General features: G+C 34.9%; 1 protein-coding gene and 1 pseudogene across 4 annotated transcripts in view; both read right to left on the reverse strand.

Annotated features, from left to right (window-relative positions):
* Positions 1-24,861, reverse strand: part of MCU (mitochondrial calcium uniporter) — a 224,492-nt gene that overhangs the window by 42,831 nt on the left and 156,800 nt on the right. For all 4 annotated transcript variants that reach the window (XM_045842343.1, XM_045842342.1, XM_045842345.1 and 1 more), the window contains one exon: positions 7,267-7,336. In XM_045842343.1, coding sequence (XP_045698299.1) covers positions 7,267-7,336 — 70 coding nt within the window. The remainder of the gene's footprint in view (positions 1-7,266; positions 7,337-24,861) is intronic.
* Positions 12,996-13,111, reverse strand: LOC123821248 (annotated as a pseudogene).

Raw genomic sequence — 24,861 nt, forward strand, 5'->3', positions numbered from 1 at the left:
CTGCCCTGGCCAGTGTGGCTCAGTTGGTTGGAGCATCATCCTGTAACCCAGAAAGTTACAAGTTCAATTGCAACTTTTCAGGGCACAATTTCAACTGGTCAGGGCACATGCCTTGGTTTTAGGTTTGATCCATCGTATAAGGGATTGATGTTTCTCTCTCTCTTACATCGATGCTTCTCTTCCTCTCTGTCCCCCTCCTTTCCCCTCTATCTAAAATCAACAAGCATGCCCTTAGGTGAGGAAAAATATAAAATAAAATAAAAAATAAAAATAAAATAAAAGGTTGTGCCTTTCTGTTTTGATGAAAAGAAGTTGTGAAAACTCTGAGATACTAAAAAAGGTACTCATATAATGTGGTAACAAAAATGATAACTTCTAGAGCTCACTTTGCCAGATGATGTTGTGTGAGGGGTGTGCAAGGAACCTAAGAATTCTCTAAGACTTGTAGGATTGAATTCAGGTCACTGCTTTGATGCAATATCAAAATGAAAAGATTACAAATCCAAGTTTCAGTTTTAAGGTTTCTCAGTGGAGATAAGCTTCAAGAGCTCTGAATTTTAATTCTGGCAGAGAAACTGACAAGGCTTTCTATCCATGACCAGCACACAGAGAAACTCTTCTAGCAGTTCAAAAATTTAGATTGTTGTCTATTCCTAATTGCCTACTTTAGAGCTCTAGCTTGTTTAAAATAGTTCATGATCTTTCTACTAAGTCAGTAATAACAACTGTAAGTTCTTAAATTGGAAGACTATGCTCATTCATAAAGCCCTAGGTATCCCCAAATAAATCAAGCTATAACTCAACTCTTCTTCATATTAAGTTTTCTCCTCTTTTAAAAATTCCTGTCCAATGTTTAATCAAGTAAAGAAAAAAATTTCTATTTTGATTCTTTTTCTTATTAAATCTTGTTCTCATGATAGTGATTACTTGTGTGGTAGCAAGCAAGGCTTCCTTCAAGTCTGTTGGAAGAGTATTCAATACCAACCAGTTTATGCCAATGGTGGTGGTGGGGGGCAATGCATTATTACGGTGGGTGAAGCTCCTCTCTTCTCCGAAGTAATATAAATATGCATGTTGCCAAGTCTGTACAAATGCATCATTTGTACAGAAAGTAAAGTAACAAGATCTTCCTCAGCGTCAAAATTTTTTTTTCTGGTATTTATTGTGGAAAAGAAATTTAACACTTTTTCAAACATGGTAATAGTTATTAATAATGTTAACAGCCTTTCTAATTTCCATAAGAGAATCTAACATATTCAGGATTCTTCTTTGGCTGTGCCAATTTGCTTATTATCAGATAAAAACTAACTCCTCAGAAAAATATCCATAGTTTCATCAAATTGCATTGTGGAGGGAAGTGGGATAGTTCCCAATTTCTTCAGAACTTACTTCAAAATATTGGAATAAATGTCACAATCCTAGAATAGATGACATCATCTGAAATTTGACATAAACCTGCTTCTATTCCAAGTTGAGCCAGTTCAAATATTGTGAGCAAATAAAGCTTAAAGTTCTTTCCAATTTCATTTGCCTGCTTTTCTTGGCAATGTGAAAGTCAATTTTGAAGAATTCTTAAAAAAAAAAAGGGAGGGACTTTGTGATGGAACTAGTTCAACTACATTCTGGTAATGTCAAACTGAAACTTATACTCACAAAACATTGAAACTATAGAATATATTTCAAAAATGGAAAAATATAAGGTGTTTTGAGTTGTTCCAACTTCATATTTAGGTTAGTGAGAACTCTAACCACATTAAAACACTGAGGCTTTGTGCTCCGTCTTTGGACTTTCATTACTTTCTTTTTTTGTTATGTTTTTTAAAAGTTGGAATGAAAGATGATAGTGGGATGTGTTTGTGCCCTCAGTATGACAACAATAAGTACAGAATTTACAGCTGTGTACAAGAGTGTGACCATTAATAACACAGCATGACTAAAAAAAAATTGTCTTCTCTTTCCTCAAAAACTATTTCAAAAATGCTTGAAAATAAAGAACATGTACAAATCAACACTAAGAAGATAGTCATTTTTTTGGAATGAGAAAAAAATTTGGACACTTTACCAAAGAAAATATTTGAATGGTTAATAAGCATCTGAAAAGATGCTTAACATCATTAGTCATCAGTGAAATGCAGATTAAAACCACAATGCAAACAATCTGCTAGAACACCTATACTCAAGAAGACTGACCATATACCAAGTGTTGGGGAGGGTATGGAGAATTTGGAATATTTATACATTGCTGGTGGGAATGCAAACTGGTACAGCTGTTTTAGAATACAGTTTTATAATTTATCAAAAAGTTAAGCATGTTTACCATATGACCCAGCCATTCCACTACCAATTATCTACTCAAGAGAAATTAAAACATATGCCACAGAAAGACTTATAAGCAAACGTTGATAGCAGTATTATTCTTAATAGTTCAAAATGGAAAACAACTTAAATGCCTTTCATTTGGTGAGTGAATAAACAAAATATGGCATTTTCAAGTACTAAATGACTACTCAATAAAAATAAAGAACTATAATACATGCTACAATATGGATAAACCTCAAAAGCATTATGATGTATAAAAGCAGCTAGATACAAAAGATTACATATTGTATGAAGCATTTATAGTCATATAAACCCTTTTTAGAAAGGGTTTAAATATAGAAACAGAAAATAGATTAGTAGTTGCCTGGGGCTTAGGGTAGGAGCAGGGGTTGACTGCAAAACAGGAACAAAGGAATTTTTATGGGAGAAACAACCAGTCTAAAGCTGGATTCTTATGATGTTTGCATAACCACAGGTGAATTTTGTGGTATGTAAAATATATCTAAATAAAGCTTTTTAGAAAAACTACAAGGACAATGACCCTGGCAGGGGAGCTCAGTTGGTTAGAGCACTGTCCCCATACACCAAGGCTGTGGCGTTGATCCCTGGTCAGGGCAGATACAAGAATCAACCAATGAATGCATAACTAAGTTGAACAATAAAACTGATGTCTTGCTCTCTTTCAAATCAATAAATTAAAAAAGAATAAAAAAAAAGTAACAGGACACCCTGGCTGGTGTGGCTCTGTGGATTGAGTGCCGGCCTGTGAACCTAAGGGTCATCAGTTCAATTCCCAGTCAGAGTACATGTCTGGGTTGCAGGCCAGGTCCCCAGTACAGGGTGCATGAGATGCAACCACACATTGATGTTTTCTCCCTCTCTTTTTCCCTCCCTTCCCCTCTCTCTAAAAATAAAAAAATTTTTTTAAAAAGAAGTAACAGGATAAAAATTAAGAGAAAAAATTTGGGGCACATATCTAATCCCCAAACCATTCATAGACATTAGATTAAGAATTTATATATTATATTTAGATTAATTAAATAGTTGATTATTATTAAACAGGAATTTCCAATAACTTTCCATTACTAAAATTACCCTCAAACAATTTTTGTAAGGAAATCTTACATATTTTTTGTTAACTACAAAATAAACACAACTCTCTACCACAGTTCACAATACAGAGCTAACTGAACAACATTACATTTCTGTGCAGAGAAACGAAGCCATACAGAAGAGGCCATTTTTTCCTTGCTCTCACCTTAGCTCACCTTTGGCACTTTCCCTGTAGCTAAGGTGAAGATATGTCCTGGTTTATGCTATTGAAACTGTTAGTACAACTCTGGTTGTCCCCCCTGCACTCTCAAAAGTGTCCTGGGTGCATGATAAATTATACACTCAACCTGTATGTAGAAGCATCACTTTCATCCTTAACTTCCATCAACAAGAAAGGGAACACCTAAAGGCTTTGAAGGCCTTAGTTATAAATCATACAATTGTAAAAATTTCACAGTGGATCATTTTACATTTGAGAATCTGGGGCACAGAGAAATTAAAATGAGAACCCCAAAATCACATCTTTTAGATTAGGGGTCTGTAACACTACCATAACTACTACCCTTTAAAGAGTAAGAGTTTTCAGTGAGTAAGTAGTATTTCTGAAGGGTAAGTGCATTTTTCTCATGGAGGTAGTAAATAATACTATCTCCATGTCATAGATAAGGAAAGAGATTTTGAAAAGTTACCTTGCCTAAGGTTATAAGGTGGTTAAATAATGAAATGGGATGCAAACTTAGGTCTGCTTGACTCCAAAGATCTTCTCTTAACCTCTAAGCACAATGCCTCTCCTGAAGGGAAACACAAATGTGGGTCCAGGTGTGTGCATGTGCACCTGTGTACAATACACCCTAAGTAGTTCTTGAGTTGAGGTCCATGAGACTAGGGATTCTATGAGTTGGTTTAAGGGAGTCTAGTCTCTAAGAAATTACATGTAAAATTTCCTATGTGTATATATAAATTTCCTTCTAGAGAAAGAATCTAGAACCTACACTAGATCCTCAAAAGTAATTATGACACATACAAAAAATAAATACCTTTTAGACTGCTTTAGTAAGGAAGTTAAACATTTAAGATAATCTATATATTTTATATCAGCTATCAGAGGTCATAACTAAAAGATTTGCCAAACCACATTATTAACAAGCAATTACTAAAGGTGGCATATACTAGTGATATATACTAGTAATATAAATATCATAATTATGCAATGTGCATATTTTAGATTTTGTACTTTTAAAAACTAGGGTCAAGCCTTCTTTTGGTAACAGACTATGGCCTGTGGTCACCACAAAGAGCAATAAATGATGGTAGAGCTGTTCACTACTGGTGGTTAAACTCTATTAAAGTAGCTGTGTATTAAGCAGAGTTTTCTCACATGCTCTAGTGACCTAAGGTAAAATTAATTAAGAAATACAAAATAAGAAAGATATAATTTGGTAGTAGTAAGGACACTCACTGAGTTACTGGTACATTAAATCAAATAATTTTGTGCTTGTATTTCTTGATAGCTAATATGAGTTACTTTTCTTATTGGTAGGAAATTTAGAAGCCACACTCTTTTAAAAAATGTATCCTAATAGGACAAAAAGCCACTTTCTCAGGCCCTCTTTCCCAGGGTTCACTGGACCCCATAAAGCATGACTGACCCTAATTGTTTTATGAGCCTTTATCCTCAGGACTAGAACGTTGATGGAAGTGCCCTGAAGATGCAGAGGCTCCGGGAACTTGTGAAACAGAACACCCTAGACCACAATGGCCACTGAACCCTGCACCCAAAGATAACATCGAAATACTTTGCAGGCTAACTGACACAGCCTGCTCTTAAAGCCACCCCATTACCCTACAGAAGCTCACAGCCTTAACCTCTCAGGGCTGGTGCTGGTACATATCTCTGCACCTGCCCTCTCCCTCCCTTGGGAAAGTGAAAATAAAACCTTTACTCTCTGCACTTTCTTCTCCTTGTGAATTCTTCCATGGCCCGTGTCACCAAACACCCGAACACTTTTAGCTTTTGTAAAAATATTACCATCAATCCCTCACACAACATAGGGACAGCCTACTAGCATTTATGTCCTTGGATAACATGCAGACAGATACACCAGTACAACTGTACCACTGTTACATTACTGAAATATTTTCATGCAAACTAGTATATAGGATAATAGTAACTACATTAAGTGGTAAAATTAATAATATAAATTCCCAAATTCACTAGTTCAAGCTAATTGACTCTGAATATCTTAACAACCACTGGCAGATGACTGTACTGCTGTAGTATAGTCTCGTCGATATTGAATATGCATAAGCTACTGGATACATATTAATAACACATACCGACAATATATAACAATTTCAGACAATGTTATGAAAGCTAGAAATTTTTGAATGAAATGCTAGTTTTGCAAAAGCTGAGAAGATTCAACATTATGAACAGTATTTTATACATTGAGAGAAATTCTCTCTTTATTGAGACTATGTATGCAATCATGTTACCCCGTAGAGGTAATGCAGGAAGGTAAGAGGACCTGGGAGTGGTGCTGGCATAGATGTGGACAGCACCCAGTTGGATGTTTAATGGGCCAAGACAGTGTCGGGGTAAGTGTGATAGCCGCCCACTGCTTTGAAGGGGCCAAAGAGGAAACGAAGTAGGTGGCATGGGGAGGTGGCATTATGGTGCGCTGGCTTTCAGCCACATGGGAATTACTGGCATCTGTGCACATACTGAGTTTTGAATGGGGTCAACATACCTACCTGTCCTCAGTAAAAAAGTACCATGCTGCTTTTTAATTTATATACATATATTACTTGAGCAGTTCTTTATGTCTTGAAGAGATAAGAAAAAGAAAGCCAGTTACTATTTTTCTTATTTTGATTCTGGCCTATTTTTCCTTTCAACTTTTCCATATTACAAGTAAGTAATCACAAATGCATATCTCCTCCAAGTTTAGAGAATATGGCAAATATGAACACACTGTCTATGTATTCAGATAACTAAAGAGCTCTGGGAGGGGGTCTTGATATAACGCTGCAACTATCTCTATTGATTAAATACAGGGGACCCTAGGACTTTCACAGTTAACCTGGGGTTTGTTCAGTTTCAGGTGTCCTTATATGTTTGGAGGATATTCTTTCGATGGCTACTCTAAGAATTAATGTTTATAAGGTTGAAATTAGATCAAACTAAACACAGATGAAATGTATTTAATAGTCAGCCCTAAGCAAATAATCTAAACTGTAAATATACAACACTGGGTAAGAGAAATGACAAGAGGAGTAGTAAAAATATCTCCTCTACTATTGTAAAAACAAGCAAAATTTATATCCCGTTGTCAGTGTGCAGCATCATGAACATTTACAAAGGACCACATACAGTCCCCAAGCATCTGTTCAGTCTTTTCCACATCAGGAAGAGTATTACAGTCTTGACCCTACAGGAAGAAAAAGACAAGAAAGGGGGTGGGGGTAGGTCTCAGCTTTGAATTGCTTCCATGTAGGCTCTAATACCAGGAAGGGGCTGGAAATATTTATTATCCATATATGAAGACCCAATGGTTAGAAAATACCAAAGATGGTACTTCTGTGATCTTCCATTAACTATGTCCCTAGTTTTAAAACAAATGAAAAAAGCTAGACAGTAATATTCCATACTATGAAAACTTGATGGTCTATTAGTTTTTTCTCACGGATTCCTCCTCTAAATTCACTACATCCTCATTAAAATTTTACTTCTCTTTTTTAAGCTCACTCCTTCTTTCTCTGACTCCCAGCCAATTTTAAGCAAAAGAGTATAGCTTATAAATTTATGCCAATTAGAGAATGGGAAACCTGAGTTGATAAGAGGGGAAAGAAACAGACACAAAAAATGGATTAAATGGATTTGCTACAACTCACCATCAGAGGGCACAACAGTACTGCAATAAACAACACCCCAATTCTGCCAAGAAGAGAGCCTCTGCTGCACCTACAAAATACAAAGACACAGCTCCAGTCAAGACAGAATAACAAATGTTATATGCATATCTGTGTATATATAAAAAGAATAGCTTTTTGAATACTTAAGTAATATGTATTCTCTGTAGAGAAGTTAAAAAAAGACAGATAAAAGATTCTCAGGCTGGTGTGGCTCAGTGGATGGAGTGCCAACCTGCAAACCAAAGGCTTGCCAGTTTGAAACCCAGTCAGAGCACATGCCTGGGTTTACTACACATTGATGTTTCTCTTCCTCCCTTTCTCCTTCCCTTCCTCCCTTTCTAAAGATAAATAAATAAAAATTAAAATAAAAAAATACATATAAAGAAAATAAAAGTCTTTCAAACTCCCATCATCCTAAAATACCAAATTTTGCCATGTATACTGCACACCCATGTTTTGGGGCATATTATACATGGGATTACCACACCCATCATATGTAGTCATTACAGCCATCTATGATGCGCGTCCTTATTTTTCCGTCAAAAATCTGGGCAAAGGTGTGCATTATTCATAGCAAAATATGGTAACGGTAATGAACATTTTGGTTTGTTTTCAAGATTTCATACAAACACATTTATATACACACATCACACAAATTGTTTTTTCATCTACTTTTAAAATACTTAATATTAGTTTTAAGTGCTATCAAGTGTAAACTAAAGTTTCCTGCTTCCTCCTCTTGCTGGTTTTTAGACCTGCATTTCCAAAATGTCTTTTGCCAGGTATCATCAGTTATTAAATAACTATCATGAATTTACTGTTACTAGGTAAATATTTAGTCTTTCTGTTTATTCTCTTCTAAAAAAAACTTGGTCAGGAAACTTCATTCCTTGAATCTTGAATCACTACCATCTTTTGAATAGTATAAGGAAAACATTTCATCAAAGAGTAGTGTCACTGCATTCAGGTCTGAAATTCAGGTTCTCGCATAAACTAAGTTTCAGAAAGAATACTGCATTTGTTTCTGACTTGCCATATGCCTAATTTATCCCTTTGTAATTTTTGCTTTCCCAGCCCCAAAAACTGTTAAAGGAGTAAGAAAGGAAGGCATTAACTGACTAAAAACCAATGTATTAGCCTCAGAGTCAAATATTACATTCCACTCCATCAGCCCAAAGAAAGGTCACTCAGGACTCTGCAACAACACATGCCTTGACACAGCTGTGGCACGTAACAGACTTTACGTCTTTCGTGTGAATATCATTAACCCCCACTGCTCCCAACACAAAGCACACAAAAATGTGAATTGGCATTTATTTAAAAATGTAAATTATCATTTAAAATTACTTGAGATTACTTCACAGTTGATCATGACACTTAGTAATGTGTTTTGACAGTGGCATTATCTTTAAGTTAATATATGGGGATGGGCAAAAGTAGGTTTACAGTTGTAATACAAATAAATAATACAATAATAAATAATAATACAACAATAAACTCTGCTTTGTGTACTCACCACTGTAAACCTAGTTTTGCCCACTCCTATGTATGGTGACTTTACTGTGGACTGTGACTTTCAAAACCTTTTTTAAACAAGTTTCAAAACACCCAGTTAAACTCAATCTTACTCAGAGGTCCAAGGATGCTCTAGTTTAAGACTGGTGTGCTAGTAAACCCTACGATCCCAATCCTTTGCTTGAGACCCCTAAAAGGATTGAAAGAATACTTGGGCTCTATGAATTGGTTTGAAAACTAATGCTAGAAGATGTAGGGAGATGAGTCCAACACCTTATTCTACACATGAGAAAACTGAGACCCAAAGAAGCAAAATAACTTACTAAGAGTCACTTATCAGAATCAGGATTCTGTCTGAATTAGCATCCAGGCCTCAATGCTGCTTATCATCCATACCAGGGGTGTCAAACTCATTTTCACCTGGGGCCACATCAGCCTTGTGGTTGCATTCAACGGGCCAAAATAATTTTAGGACTGTATAAATGTAACTACTCCTTAACTGTTAAGGAGTTGAAGTTACACCTGGCCCTTTGAAGGCAGCGGCGAGGCTGATGTGGCCCCTGGTGAAAATGAGTCTGCCACTCCTGCTCTATATAAACTGCTCAGGGCCTCGGTCTTGTCTGTTATGTGTCTCAGTGTGCTAGGATATTTAGGTATTTCTTAGCAATATGATTTTATTTAAAATGTTTACTTTATATCTTTTGAATAAATAGGACAAGTACATGATATAAAATTCAAAAGTAGAAAAATGAAGTAAAAAATTACCTCTTTTACACTTAATATTGGTTTTCCTCCTATCCCTGTGGCCCAGCTACTCGTTCTTCTCTCCAAAGGTTAACTCTGGGAATCTAATCAAAGGCAGTGTTGCACACGCACAGTTTGTGCATTTATGTATGTGTTGGGGGAGGCTTTAAAAAACATATATAGCAGCATGCTGAGGTCCCATCACTCGTTTGTTTGTTTTTTAGTTATCTTACTGGTTTTTAGTGACTGAATAGAGTTATACGGTATATCTTTACAAATGCCAACTGACAATCTTTGATTATTAAAATACATGGTACTAGAGTAAATATCCTTGCCTATGGATATGGATATTTGAGGACAAAATACTTCAAGAGAAAATGCCAGTTAAAGTTATGTATACTTTACCTTTTGAAAGCTATTAACAAATTGTTTTTCATGGAGGTTATAGGCATTTACATACCTACAAATTATACTCTTGTTCATTTAATGAGTATCTGGTTCCCAACACCTTTCTAAATAATGTATTATCAAATTTATTTTGCAATGTCATGGGCGAACAGTATTTCACCATAGTTGTAATTTGCAGTTTTTGTATTACCACTGAGGATTTACGCACATTTTTGTCTGTCAAAGCATTGCTTATATTTGCTTTCCTATGAACTAAGTATTTATATGCTTTGCCAATTTTTTTCAATTTCATTTTTGGTCTTTGAGTATTATTTTGTAAAAGTTCTTTAAATATTAAGAAAATTAGCCCTTTGTCAACAAAATGTTACAAAATTTTCCCTGTTATTTCACTTTGTTAATGGTATTTTTATATTAGAGTTCCTATTATGATTTAGTAACTTACTCTAACTGCAACCTTGGGCAAGTTCATTAACCCCTTTATGCCTCAATTCCTTCACTGAAAAATGGACAAAGAGTAATACTAGCTCTTACCACATAACTTTGCTGTGAAGACAAAATAAGTAATACATAGTGTATAAGGCATTTAGAACAGCGCTGGCATACAATTAAATGCTCAATAAATGTTCATTTTTTGTTTTAAGTTGAGATCATATTAACTCCATGCTAACTTTTTCCCATACCAACATAAGGAAAACTGAAATCCTTATGATTTTGAGTGTTTTTACTGAAAAGCCTTCTTTCCACTTAAGTCTTTGTGCCCCTGAGAGACATACTAAGTTTTCTTCATACAGATTTTGTATGTCCTTTCTCCTAATGCTTGCTCTCTCTTTCTTTCTCTCTCTGTCTAATGCAATGTTTTTTTAAATTGTCTTGTCCAATATTAAGATCATACATTTTTTGGTTGCATGTGCAAGTTATGTCTTTACCTGTCTTTTAATTTTTTTACTCTTCTTGAGTTTCTTTGTTTTTTTTTTTTAAGATTTTATTTATTTATTTTTTTAGAGAGGGAAGGGAGGGAGAAAAGAGAGAGAGAGAGAGAGAGAGAGAGAGAGAGAGAGAGAGAGAGAGAGAGAGAGAGAGAGAGAGAAATCAATGTGCGGTTGCTGGGGGTTATGGCCTGCAACCCAGGCCTGTGCCCTGGCTGGGAATCGAACCTGCGACACTTTGGTTAGCAGCCCGCGCTCTATCCACTGAGCTACGCCAGCCAGGGCTTGAGTTTCTTTGTTTTTAGGAATGACTCTGAATAGTTTTCTTTGTGATCTAATTGGGATTTTCTATTAGGTAAGTTCAGCCTATTTATATTTATTAATACAACATACTGAGGCCTGTCCAGAAAATGTCCAGCCATTGTTAATATAACAAGAATTGCTTATGTTACACGGATGTAACCTAGCAGCCAAGGAGAGTGGACTGGAGTGTGCATGCATGAACAAGGATGACCTCATTGTATTTATTCAGTCAGTAGGGGCAGCAGATGCTGATGAGTGCGTATGTGTACTGTGTAGCTGTTGCATTCAAAATGATTGAGTAGAGCAACATATCTGCATCAAATTTTATGTTAAGTTTGAATATTCCTCTGCAGAAACTATTTGGACAATACAGAAGGCTGCAGCTATGAGCAAGTCGTGATTGGCAGCTCATCACAACAACACACCAGCTCATGTATCACCTCTCATGCAGAATTTGGCAAAACATCATATCACTCAGGTGACTCAGGCCCCCTATGGCCCAGATATGGCACCCTGAAACTTCTGGCTTTTCCCAAAACTAAAATCACCTTTGAAAGGGAAGAGATTTCAGACAGTTGTTGAGATTCAGGAAAATATAACCAGGCAGGTGATGGTAATGGGGAGAACTGTGTGAGGTCCCAAGGTGGCTACTTTAAGGGGACTGAAGTATCACTGTCCTATGTGCAATGTTTCTTGTATTTTGTATATTCTTCAATAAATGTCTCTATTTTTCATAGCACATGGATGGATACTTTCTGGACATATATCATATATTTAATCTCCATTGAGTTATCAAATTTTATGCTATAAAACTTTATTCTTTCTGTTTTTATTGCTGCTTTATTTTCTTCAAAACAGTTTATGAAATGGGAAGTGCTTGCTTTGTTTTAGTTATACATGTATTCTTCTGATAATATGGGAGATACATTTTTTTGTGTGTTAGTAGTTATTTCAGAGTATAAGTCTAAGTTCTTTTAGCTGCTTTTAAGATCCAACATTATCTCTTTGACTTCATTTCCTTACCACCCTTCCTCTCAATCACTCTGCTTTAGCCTCTCTAGACTCTTTCCTGTTTCTTGCATGCACCAGCCATCTCCTGCTTCAGGACCTTTACAACGACTATTGCCTCTGCTTAGATTACTGTTTCTCCAGATAACTATTTGGCTCCCTTACTTCCTTCAAATCTTTACTCAAATTTCATTTTCCTACACTGTCCTACTCTGGCCATTCAATTCTATATATGGCAATCCCATCAATTGGTTTCTTTCTATATAAATGTGTGTATGTGTGTGTGTGTGTGTGTGTGTGTGTGTGTGTATAAAATCACTGTGTATGTGTGTATATATTCATTATTGCTCGTAATAGAAATAGTGTATGCTCATACAAACAATAGAAGTGTATAGCATAGTGTATGCTATACACTATGTATACTCGTAATAGTGTATAACATACACTATTTCTATTACAGGCAATAATGAACTTAACATAGTTATGCTTTTCCTTCTCCTTTACCACCAAATTTAGTTTATTATAATATTTCTCTTAGTGTTTCTATCTATCCATATATCTATCTATCTTTCCACCTGCCTACCTACCTACCTACCTCCCAACCAATCATCTACCTGCCTATATACACCCCCATCTCCATACCTCTTTTGTTAGGTTCATTGATTTTAAATGGTATCTTTTGATAGCCTTCTTCATTTTTCCAATTTTGTTAGTTATATTATTACTACATTGTCAAGGTTTTAAACATTCATATTCATCTCTGTGAAACCTAATCTTCACATTTGTTTTAGTTTTTTCCCCTCACACTGTGTAACCTGCTTCAGTGCCTGTAGCCAAAGGGCAGGGGCCAGGCAGTGGTTGAAGGCCGCAGTCTGTTGTGACACGGGGCACTATGAGAGACCATAAACCCAAACCCATGTGTTTGTTTTAATCTTAACTTTATGAATCAATGGACTCTATGCTTACTACCAATACTTTAACTGTAGTTCCTCCTTTCTTTTCTTGGTTGAGTACACTTCAAGTAGGGCTCCTAAGAACTAAATTACCTGAAGCTTGGCATGTTAAAAATGTTTGTATTTGCCTTTATATTGAGTGATTTTTTGAATTGGTACAAAATTCCTACATTAATCTTTCCTCAAAGATGCCGCCACTTCTTCTGGAGAACTGAGCTCTCTTGGCTTTGCTGGGATCGGTAACCACAGGTGTCATCCCTCAGGGTCTTCTTGCACACATTTGACCTTCTCTGGATCTGGCAGACTTTCTTCATATATGGTGCTTTAGGATTGCAGAGGTCTCTGTGGTTGTGCTGAAAATCAGGCTTGTATTTCTGTTTCTTACTCTCCTTGTTATAATAAGGTGCTTTCAAGAGAAGGGTCCTTTATTGAGCCATTATTTCTTTAAGTAGGAACTTTTTAACATGGACATTTTCAAGCATACACAGAAATAGAGAGCACAGTGTGATGAATTTCTTTCACCTGCTTCTATATTTATCAACATTTTGTCAAACTTCATTCATCTTTATCTACCCAGTTTTCCCCCACAGAGTATCTTAAAGGAAATTCCAATCATCATATTGCTTTACCAGAAAATATTTCAGTATACATCTACTAGGCCATTTAAAAACAGGAAGTCATCAGTCCTCCATGATTTTAAAAATTATTCTCAACAATAATAAAAGATGTTTTTGGGGGGCAGAGCATTACATAACTACATGGTTGCTTATGAATATTATTTGTTAGGATGCTATAGAACATAGGTTGGCAGATCAACCACCAGTTTTTGTAAGTAAAATTTTACTTGGAACATAACCAAGTCCATTTGTTTACTTACCATCTATACTTCACTCATCTACTTTCACACTACAACAACAGAATTGAGTAACTGTGTAGTTAGTTGCAGGAGAGCTGAGTAGCTTCAGCAGAGACAGTATGACCCACAAAGCCTAAAATATTTATCATCTCGCTCTTTAAGAAAATGTTTGATGACCCTTGCTGTAGAATCCAGCCTCTGTAGTTTTCAGGTACTCCCTGCCCAAAGTCCTTCCCAGTCACTTCCTTCTGTAATGATACTGGTAATTATACAATATTACTTATTAAGTGTTCACAAATGCACACATATAGGTCCTTTTCTTTATTTGAACCTTCTAAGCCTATAGTTTAATAAGGTCAATAGAAACAAAAATGAAATATGTTTAAAAATGAAAAGAATTGAATGAAAAGTGCAATATTCCTTGAAATATGGCATCAGCAGCAACAACAAATAAAGCAAATCAAAGACAAAAAGAGGAATATAAGTACTCAAGGCCAAAGAAACATTATTATTCTAAATTATTCCACAGCTATCCTAGATTGAATATATTTCGTTGTTTAAATTGTATGTTTTTTTCAGTTTTTATAACGTATTTTACTTAACTCAGTTATCTAAAATATTGGTATTTTAACATGCAATCATTATAAAAATTATTAATGGGCTATTCCTCTTTGTGCTGAATCTTTATTATGCAAAATTATATTTTATTTAATTTAAATTTTTTAGTGGTGGAGGGTAAATGTAAATTGTATGTTCTTAATAAATCACAGCAAAATATGAAGCTTTTAATACTTGACTGATGATTAAAACTTTAAAAATATGTCAAGAAGTTAAAAAACAAAACCATTCAGACAAACGGCTTGTATTATTCAAATATTTAAACTTCATAGACAGAGAACAAAATTACAGTTAAGAAAGTAAAAATACAGAGTGTGCAGAAATCATCAAAGAGTAAATCTCTAGGCAATATCAATGCCAAAGGAACAAGGCAATTTGGTACTAGTATAGACCCTTGAAAAGGAAATACAAGCTTATACTTTTGGTATGAGACAGTCCACATTTTTGATAAGTAACTTTAGAGCTTCTGCGAAAAACAAAGGTTTTCAGTTAAGTGAAAGTATAACATCTCTCCTGGTATTATAAACATTTCTCTTTCATCTTGACTCCAAGAGAAGAAAAATGCTAGTGTTATCAAGTTAGAGTTATATTACAAAACACTGTAATTTTATTTGTATAAGTATTAAGATCCAAATAAATAAATCAAATTTTTTAGTATTATAAAAAGACATTTAATGCCCTCAGAGCAAATTATTAAATTCAAGTCAAAGCTTACTTCAAAATTCTTTACCATTATTATAAATTATACAACTTCTCCTACAATCACCTTTCATTGTTCAGAAAAGCAAACTCAGCAATACATTCCTGCCAGCAACTTTGGAAGGCCGTCAAGTTTAAATAACTTGTCAATACCCCCCAAATATTTGAAAGTGGTTAGACGTTAGACTAGAGCAGGAAAAAATAGAAGGAAAAAAAGAAAGAAAAAGGTAGTTCCTTATTAACCCAGTTTCCCTATTTATGAATCTCTTGGACCTAATGTCATAGCAAACAAATATTTTATTAATTGTGTCACACTATATCAACAAATATTAACTATATCAAACAGCTTTAGGTGAAATAACTATATTTATATGTTTGTCTATGGCTAAAACCTTATTAAAAATAGCTCCACTATACCACAAGTTTAGATATGTTAAATTATATCCCTCTGTTACATTTCCTTTAGTATAATATGAAATGCTTATATGAGAATAAACCCTATCAATATATGTCCCAAAAGCTTCTTTATAAAGACAAGACTACCCTATTTCAACAACTTTGCCAAACCTATCTCTAGAATCCAGTGTTTTAAGCATACTAAGATTAACAATGTACAACTACTTCAGTGGGTCTAAAGCAAGACATATGTATACCAGGTTCTACAAATGACACCTGTTTTGTCCATGTCCTAGATACAACAAAATTATTGAAACATCAAATCAGAAATAATTTTTCACTACTTCGACTCTACCAATATACACTGTGGCTTCAAACTCTCAAGACCTGATAGAGGAGCCCTGGCTGGCGTAGCTCAGTGGATTGAGCGCAGGCTGGGAACCAAAGTGTCCCAGGTTCGATTCCCAGCCAGGGTACATTCTTGGGTTGCAGGCCATGACCCCCAGCAACCACACATTGATGTTTCTCTCCCTCTCTCTCTCTATCCCTCCCTCCCTTCCCTCCCTAAATATAAATAAATAAAATCTTAAAAAAAAAAAAAGACCTGATAGAGGAAAAAAAACACTACAAGTAGAAGACTTGAGCCCAGTTCTAACTTACAATCTTTAATTTCAACCCTAAGTCTCAGTTTCCCCATCTATTAAGTTAAAAACAACAGCAATGAGATAACATAATTGACTATTTTACAAGGCTGATGATATATAAGGATGAGTGACAATAAAAAGATGACAACATTTGCATGACTAACATTCTACCAAATGTAAGATATTAGGAAATGTAAACTCAAAACAAATCTTTAATTTACTTAAGAGACTGACTCTTATAAAGAACGTAATAAGTATAATGCATTTCAAAAGCCACAACTATTCCTAAACAAAGAGATATTATACAATATACATTATTATCCTTCTGATGTTAAAGGTCAACCTGATGTTTTAAAGAGAATCTCTTCAGATAGTACCATAAACATTTAACAAATTGAACTAGATACAAGACATATTTTATCCTTCTTTCAATAATTCACCAAGGAAACAAAGTTTCTGATACAATTTAAGTGAAGGTGGTAGTTACATTTTGTGAGTTAAGTGATATATTACAGCTTAATATTAGAAAATCATTTTCTCCTTGAATATATTACTAAAAATTGTTACTACATTAGAACATGGGCAACATTTCCCCCACTAGAATATACAGTGATCCCTCACCTATTGTGGGAGTTACGTTCCAGAGACCCCCGCGATAAGTGAAAATCCTCGAAGTAGCAGCGTTTTATTTATTTTATTATTTAGATATATTTTAAGGCTTTATAAACCCTTCCTACACTCCTATAAACCTTTCCCACTCTTATTAATCTTTCCCACACTCTTATAAACACTTCATTAGCTCTTAAACACTTTCTACACTCTTAAACCTACTTAATTTGAACAACATATAAAATGCTATGTGGGTACTCACCAGTGAAGTATACAGTCCTCCCTTGCTATATCATGGTTCACTTATACTTACAGTGAAGCCGCAATAAGTGAACCGTGATATAGCGAGAGATGACTGTATTGTTACTTAATAATAAAAGTCATGATTCAATTTATTTATCTTTGATATCTAAGAGAATTTCACATCTATAAAACAAAGCAGTGTGAAGGACTTTTTGTTGCATCTTTCAACATCAGTTTTCTAATCAGGAAATCAAATTGAGCTCCCAGATTACATATAAAGTTATTCAAAAATTAATACTTGTTCACCAAACTCACACACTCTGAGGATCAAGTAAGACATGTATATAAAACCATGGAAGGCAAGATCTTAGACATAAGATTCTTCACCACTGCTGATCTAGCGATAGACTAAAATAACCAGAACACTCAAACTTCAACTGTAACTAGTTATATATATATCATTCAACATATGAGTTGATAAAATATCATTTTTATCCTAATATATACAAATACCCATTTAACAGTATCAAGAAATGCTCATTTAAGCAAATTCTCTTACATTAGGCTTTGAAATCAATAACTAAATTCTAAGATTGAAAAGGTGTTATTTCTAGTATATCACTACTTATAAAGTTAAGATAAATTGGTATAAGTAATGTTTTTATTTTAGATTTTGTTATTACCCCTAAATTTAAAACCTATGGTTTATACTGTACAGGAACCAGAGTCCAAAATCTACCAAAAATGAAAGGTGGTATTCAGGAGATCCAAGATGGTGGAGGAGTACGTGGAAGCTGCAAAAATGTCCTCCCAGGACCAATGTGGAATTACAACTAAATTTGTAGAGAAGTTGTATTGAATAACCAACTGAACACTAGCTGGAGAGAAGCCTTGGCTACTAACTAGCATGGACACACAGAAGAAAGCACTTCACCACAATGAGACTGGTAGGGAGTGAGGAGGCATGAGAGGACTGGCTGGACTCCAAAGGTGGCAGCTGAAGTTCCAGAGGGATATTTCAGCAGCTGGAGTGTTTCACCTGAGAAGTGTGGGGTCTAAACCCCAAGCTGGGTTCCCCGGCCTATACCACCAGAGTTGAGAAAGGAACCCAGATAACATCCAGCTGTGAAAAAATGTGGGGTTTCTGTCCACCAAGGAGAGACAACTAGAGTCACAGAGAGCCTGTTAAAGGGCCACTGCACAAAAGGGCCAATGCACAAAATTCCATTAGCAGCCACTTACCCTGAGCTCAGGCAGTGGCAGGGCAGAGCAGACTAGAGACACATAAGAAGAGTCTGGGGCACATGGCTCTGGGGAAAGAACTGAACAAACAGCCCCTAGGATCCCTGTGCTAGTCATTCTCCATGCTGCAGAAGCCATCTTTCTCAGGCACAGCACTCCTCTCCAAGTGACATCAGCCTGAGAGGAGGCAATAGTCCTGCCTGCAGGAATTACTCTGCCTCACCCTGTGGAGCTTAAGCTGGGCTACTGAGTACAGCTTGAGGTTGTATAAGTCATTAAGTCTAACAGCTAAGGTGGATCTCTGGTAGCTCTGGGACTTTAGCTGACCCTCCCCTGGCCCTGGCGCTGGTAAAAGCTGGCTTTGGATGCATAGCCTGGTTCTTTCTGAACATAACTAGGTCCAGCAGAGACAGCTACAAGCGAGGGATGGCTGTATTGTTACAGTATTGTTACAGTGATTGTTACAACCCAATTGTGGATTGCTGATAGGTCTAAATAGGTTGCCCAGGGCCAGTCACAGGCAACATCTGACATAGGACTGCACCAGAGTCTTTGCAGATCTACTTAATACATAGAAACAAACAAAAGAGGCAGTCAAATGTGAAGATAAAGAAATAGGCCCCAACTGAAAGAACAAGGCAATCCTCCAGAATAAGAACTAAATGAAAGGGAGGCAAGCAATTTAACAGAACAGAGTTTAGATTAATGATTATAAGGATACTCAACAGCATGAAAAAAAGACATAGAAACAAAATCTACTAAAACTTCACTGTGTAATCTAGACCCCTAGTTATCTGAGGCAATTATACACTACATTTGGAATGTTTATACCCTGATGGATGCTACATTTTCCTTAATGGATATACTTTTACTTCTTTGGCTCTCATGAAACATATGTTAATGATAACAGAGCAAGGAATTTCTGCCTTCCTTAAATGACAACCCACCTTCCCTGCAGTGAATTGGAAAGTTATTTTCTATTTTGTTCCTTTCCTTCTACTTCTTAAGAACCTACTATTAACAGGAAAAGTGAAAAAAAATGTGGCCTCTTTACATCATCCTACTTATTTTTATTACAACTATTATTTTATCTAATATTTTGTTATGAAACTTTCCAAACATACATCAAAATTCAAAGAATTTTACAGTGAATGCTCTTTATACCCTTTGCCTAGATTCTACATTAACATGTTATCTATCCACCCCTCTATTTTACAGAAACTCTTAACTGTAGTAGTTTTTTAAATCATTTTAAAATATATTAACAGTCTCCTTCACAATCTTCTTGAGCTGCTCTTGATTTCCCCTGTACCTCTTTTCATTGTCACGCTGTATTCTAATTACCTGTTTAGATGCCTGCTTCCATTTCAGAGTCATGATCATCCTGAAGACTGACTTCATTTCTTTATATATTGGTACTTTCCCCTCACCATATACTATGAGAAAGTAGAATCTTAATAAATAGTTACTTGAGTTGTCTTCTTTGTCTTTTTCCTTATATCTCAATAACTTTGACAAGTTTTACAACTTGCTTTGTGTCCAGTTCCCCTCCCACGTGAATTGTTATTTTACTGCTAAGTTATTCTGAGAAATAAGGAAGTACTTATTATTTCTATAAGCATTTTGGAAAATATTCAAAGCACATATTTTCTTACATGAATTAAATCTTTTTTTATTTTTAGCTAATGCAGGTATAAATGTATTCCATGTTGCATTGAGGTGGCTATTAAATGTACTTCTGATCATTATTCTCAAACAAAAAACACCCAAATGCAAAACCCTTACTTTAAGGGACTGCCTCATAAAACCTAGCTTTGTACCTTTCAACAATCATTTGCACAATTTAAAGTAGTATATACACTTAGATAAAGATGAGGAAATGAAATCAGAATGCAGACTACAATGGGAATGTGAACTCTCAGGTAGTTATCAAATGAATGAATGTAGTTAGTTTGAAATCTTTTAAAAATATTTTATTTATTTATTTTTAGACAGAGAGGAAGGGAGGGAGAAAGAGAGAGAGAGAAACATCAATGTGTGGTTGCCTCTCATGCACCTTCGACCAGAAACTTGGCCCACAACCCAGGCCTGTGCCCTGACTTGGAATTGAACCAGCGACCCTTTGGATCGCAGGCTGGCACTCAATCCACTGAACCACACCAGGCAGGGTGATGAAAGATGTTTTTATGGAGAGTAAAAATGGAACATCATTGGTTGTCCTTTTTGACTGACAGTTCAATTTGGCTATGGTTCTTTTCATCACTTGAATTCGTATTTCCTTCCATAGTACCATTAAAGTCTGTAGAATCTCAGTATTTGTTGATATAACAATATTAGGAAAATAGGTAGTTGCATCTATAAATTAACGTATTGGGCTAAAACTCCCTTCTTTGAAGTAGCATAAAAGTTAGGAAAATAAGAACTTTTAGAAACATTTTATTTTGGCTTTGATGATGAGTAAACATGTATTAGTTATATTATTCTCAATACTTTATGTAACTAAAATATTTTGTAGTTTTTTCTTCTTTGCTGGTGGTGCCTGGGGACTATATGATTTCTGTGCTTGTTCAGATAACTGCTATGTAAAATGTTGTCAATGGATCTGCAACACCAGTTTCAGATGAGCATATTAGAAATGCAGACTCTCAGTCTTGACCTCACACTTAGTGAATCAAAATTTACATTTCAGCAAGAACAGTCGTAAATTTGCATGCACATTAAAGTTTAAGAAGCTCTGCTATAGTTCACCTTGAATTTCAAATGAGATTCAAGGGGATACATTAGTTAAGTGTAGTAGTCTCAGATATTTTACCTTTCTCATTTATCAAGACACTAGTATAAGTATGTAGGGCTCATGAGGACACAACATGACATAACAGGAAGGATATTGCATTGAGAGTTTGAAAAACTAGATTCTAGTCTCATCTCTCATAATGTGACCTTGACCCTTAATTCTCCTCATGTGAAAAATAAACAGGTCATATACAACATACACTGTAAGGCCCTTCCAACTCTGAAAGTCTATAAATTTATGAAATAAACCCTATTAAGTATTAAGAGAAATGGGTTAAGTGTGTAGCTATTCAAGAAATTGGGTCTACTTTTAATGGTATAGAGGTCTTGTCCATCAATTATTTTACATTTATGTAAGTTTGAAAATCAACCTCTATCTTTCATGCTCACACTTGGTTTCTGGCAGATGCATAGTGGTGAATAACTTAGGGAGTGGGTGGCTACTATTAATAACTCCCTGCACTGCTTCCTTTGTTCTTGAATGATTATAAAACACAGGTAATAGACAGAATTCAGGAAAAATTAAAATCAGATTCTGTATTTTGTACAGCAGGAGATTGTTGATGTTCTTAAGAAAAACATGGCTGAAACATTTAGAGAATGATTATGATGTTTGACACTGTCAAATGGATCAGGAAACAAAGAAGAATAATAATTATATATATACACACACGTGTGTGTAGAGAAAAATAAAGCATATATGGCAAAGTGTCAATAACTGATGAATCTAGGTAAAGGATGTAAGACTGTGCATTGTACTGTTCCTGCAATTTTTCTGTAGGTTTAAAATTTTTTCCAAATAAACATTGAGAGAGAAAAATAACATAATTCTTGCTATACATATAGATGAAATATAGATATAAATTGACCCCCAAATGCCCTGTTCTATCCTTTTCTTTTTTTAAAAGTAAAATAAAATAGATTTATTTTTCTGTAACCTCCAAAATGTAAAAGAAAGACCAGGATAGAAGGAAAAAATCATGATGGTAGATTTCAGTATACACTCCCATGTTGTTTCTTTATTTTGCCTTTTAGTTACAGACTTGCTTATTCTTTTTCTTAGCTAAGGATAAAAGGGGGGAAGAAGTAGTGGTGAGAAGCCATCTCACATCTTCCTTATATTAATGAAGTAAACAATTTCAAAGCAAAAGTACTCCTTGTGTGAATTTCAGAGCTGCTCTAGCTTAAGCTAATAATAAAAAAGAATGTAGTTACAACTCACAAATATAAATAACTACAGGCCCTTTTTATTCTCCTGTAACGAGAGGGACACAACAGCTGTTATAAAAATCACTCTCCAACCTCCCATGTGTTGTGTAAGTGTAATAGACTGTTACCATGAGAAGACTAAACCATAAAAAGAGAGTAGTTTTGCTTCAGAATTCCTTTTCCATTTATTGTAAGTTATTTTACCCAATTAAAAACAAAATGATCATGTTGTCTACATTTCTAACATAACTGTCCTGCTTAATTGTAAATCTCAATCCAGAATATAATAGAATCATTCACTAGCTTACTGATAATGTTTTTTCAGTCCTTCAGTCCTACAGACTATCCAACAGGAATACCATAAGAACAACAAATCCACCTTCAGTTAATGATTTAAAAACATTCATAAGTCTTATTTGTCTTCAACACTCTAGCTTCATACAAATATACAGATTTTGACATATTTTCCTCCTTTTATCTACCTTTAGCAAAGGGAGTTTAACTTGCTTGATTTTTAATAATCCTTAATAAGGCTGTTCCAAGGTATAACCTCAGATAGTGAACACATTACTTAAAATTGATATAAAAGAATAACAGTCATTAAAGGTGTTAGTGCAGTACAAAGAATACAATGAAATAAGAGAGTTAAGGTAATTTTTGTATATGTGTAATTCTAAACTGCAAACACTCAATCCAGAATAGTCCTCAACCCATTCTGCCAGACTCCAGCCAATCTCTACATCTGTTCAGGGATCACATAGGGACCGATCTCTTAGCAAACCATTCTGGTCACAATTTGACACAGTCAGACAGACTGGTAGATCCTTATCTACCTATACGTAGACAGAGATCCTTGTTACCACCATCACTACCTCTTTGTTTTCTAAATATGCAGAGAGCCCAATTTTAAAAATTGTTTCATTCATCCTTAGTCTGTTCTACAAAGAATTTGGGGGCAACTACAACATACACATATCAAAAAATACTGGTAAATTTTTTTAATTCTAAAATTAAAATGTAAAAAACATGACAAAGGAAAATAAAAATACTAGAAGAAAAAGATTTGGGGAAAAGGGTATGTGGGCCATCAAAACCTTCATAACTACTGCATTAAGTTCCAAATTATTAACAAGAAAGAAAAATAGGACTGTAACCCACTAAACAGTCTTCAATAAACACCATTTCTCCAGTTAGGCTTTTCATGGGAGCTGGAAGGAAGAAAGTTGAAGATTTTGTTTTCTGATAAAGGCCTGGACTTAACTGTATGACATTTATTAATTTGTTTGGCTTTTATTGTTAACATTTTATCTATTAAATTCATCCATATTGTTGAGTATAGCAGTTCTTTTTTATTGTTGCATATATATGTATCTATTATATTAATCATTTGTATGAATATTACAAAATGAAAATTTGGGCTATTTCCAGATTTGGCTAATAGTGTTGCAGTGAACACTCTTTCTTTAGGTAAACTTATATATATGTACATCCTTTGAATACATAGCTAGGAGTAGAACTGCTGGGTCATAATATACACATATGATCAACTTTAGTAGATATTGTCAGTTTTTCAAAGTGGTAAGTACCAACTTACATATCTACTAGTGTTTAAGAGGTCCAGATGCTCCACATTCTTGTGACTACCTGATACAGCCAGTTTTATTAAATTTTGGGTATTGCGGTAAGTGTTCATGTTATATCCTATTTGTTTATTCCTTGATGGTTAATGAGTTTGATTTTTCTCATTTATTGACCATTTAGATAATGTCTGTGAGTAGACATTCAAATCTCTTGCTCACTTATTTGTTAGTTGTTTTTCTTATTAAATTTCTCAAAATAGTTAGGATATGAGTCCTTTGTCAGATATATGCATTGTAATTTCTTTCGGACTCTGTAGCTTGCTGTTTGTCTCTTAATGATATCTTGATAAACAAAACTTTTTAATGTTGTCCAATTAGAAATCTTTTCCTTCATGGTTAGTACTTTTTGTATCCTATTTAAGAAATCTTTTCCTACTTCAAAGTCATATAGCTATTCTCCTATGTTTTCCTTAACAAGCTTTATTGTTCTACCTTTCGCATTTATATCTATATTTTACCTAGAATTTTTTGTCTGATGTGAGGTGAGGCCAAGATTAAATTTAGTTTTTTCCATATTGACCTAGCACCATGCATTTAAAAGACCATTCTTTTGCCACTGAATTGAGATGAAGCATTTGTCATAAATCAAGTATGTTGGATCTGTTTCTGTACTTTCTACTTTGTTTCATTTGTCTATTTGTCTACCCTATACCAGTTCTGCAACCTCCAAATACTAAGTACTAGATAATACTAGAGCATTATTAAGTCTTAATAGCTGGTAATGTAAATCCTCCAAGTTTGTTTTTTCTTCAAGATTGTCTTGGTTTG

The sequence above is a fragment of the Phyllostomus hastatus genome, unplaced genomic scaffold, assembly GCF_019186645.2.
Source record: "Phyllostomus hastatus isolate PE091 unplaced genomic scaffold, TTU_PhHast_1.1 phas_contig_38, whole genome shotgun sequence".
Taxonomy (NCBI): domain Eukaryota; kingdom Metazoa; phylum Chordata; class Mammalia; order Chiroptera; family Phyllostomidae; genus Phyllostomus; species Phyllostomus hastatus.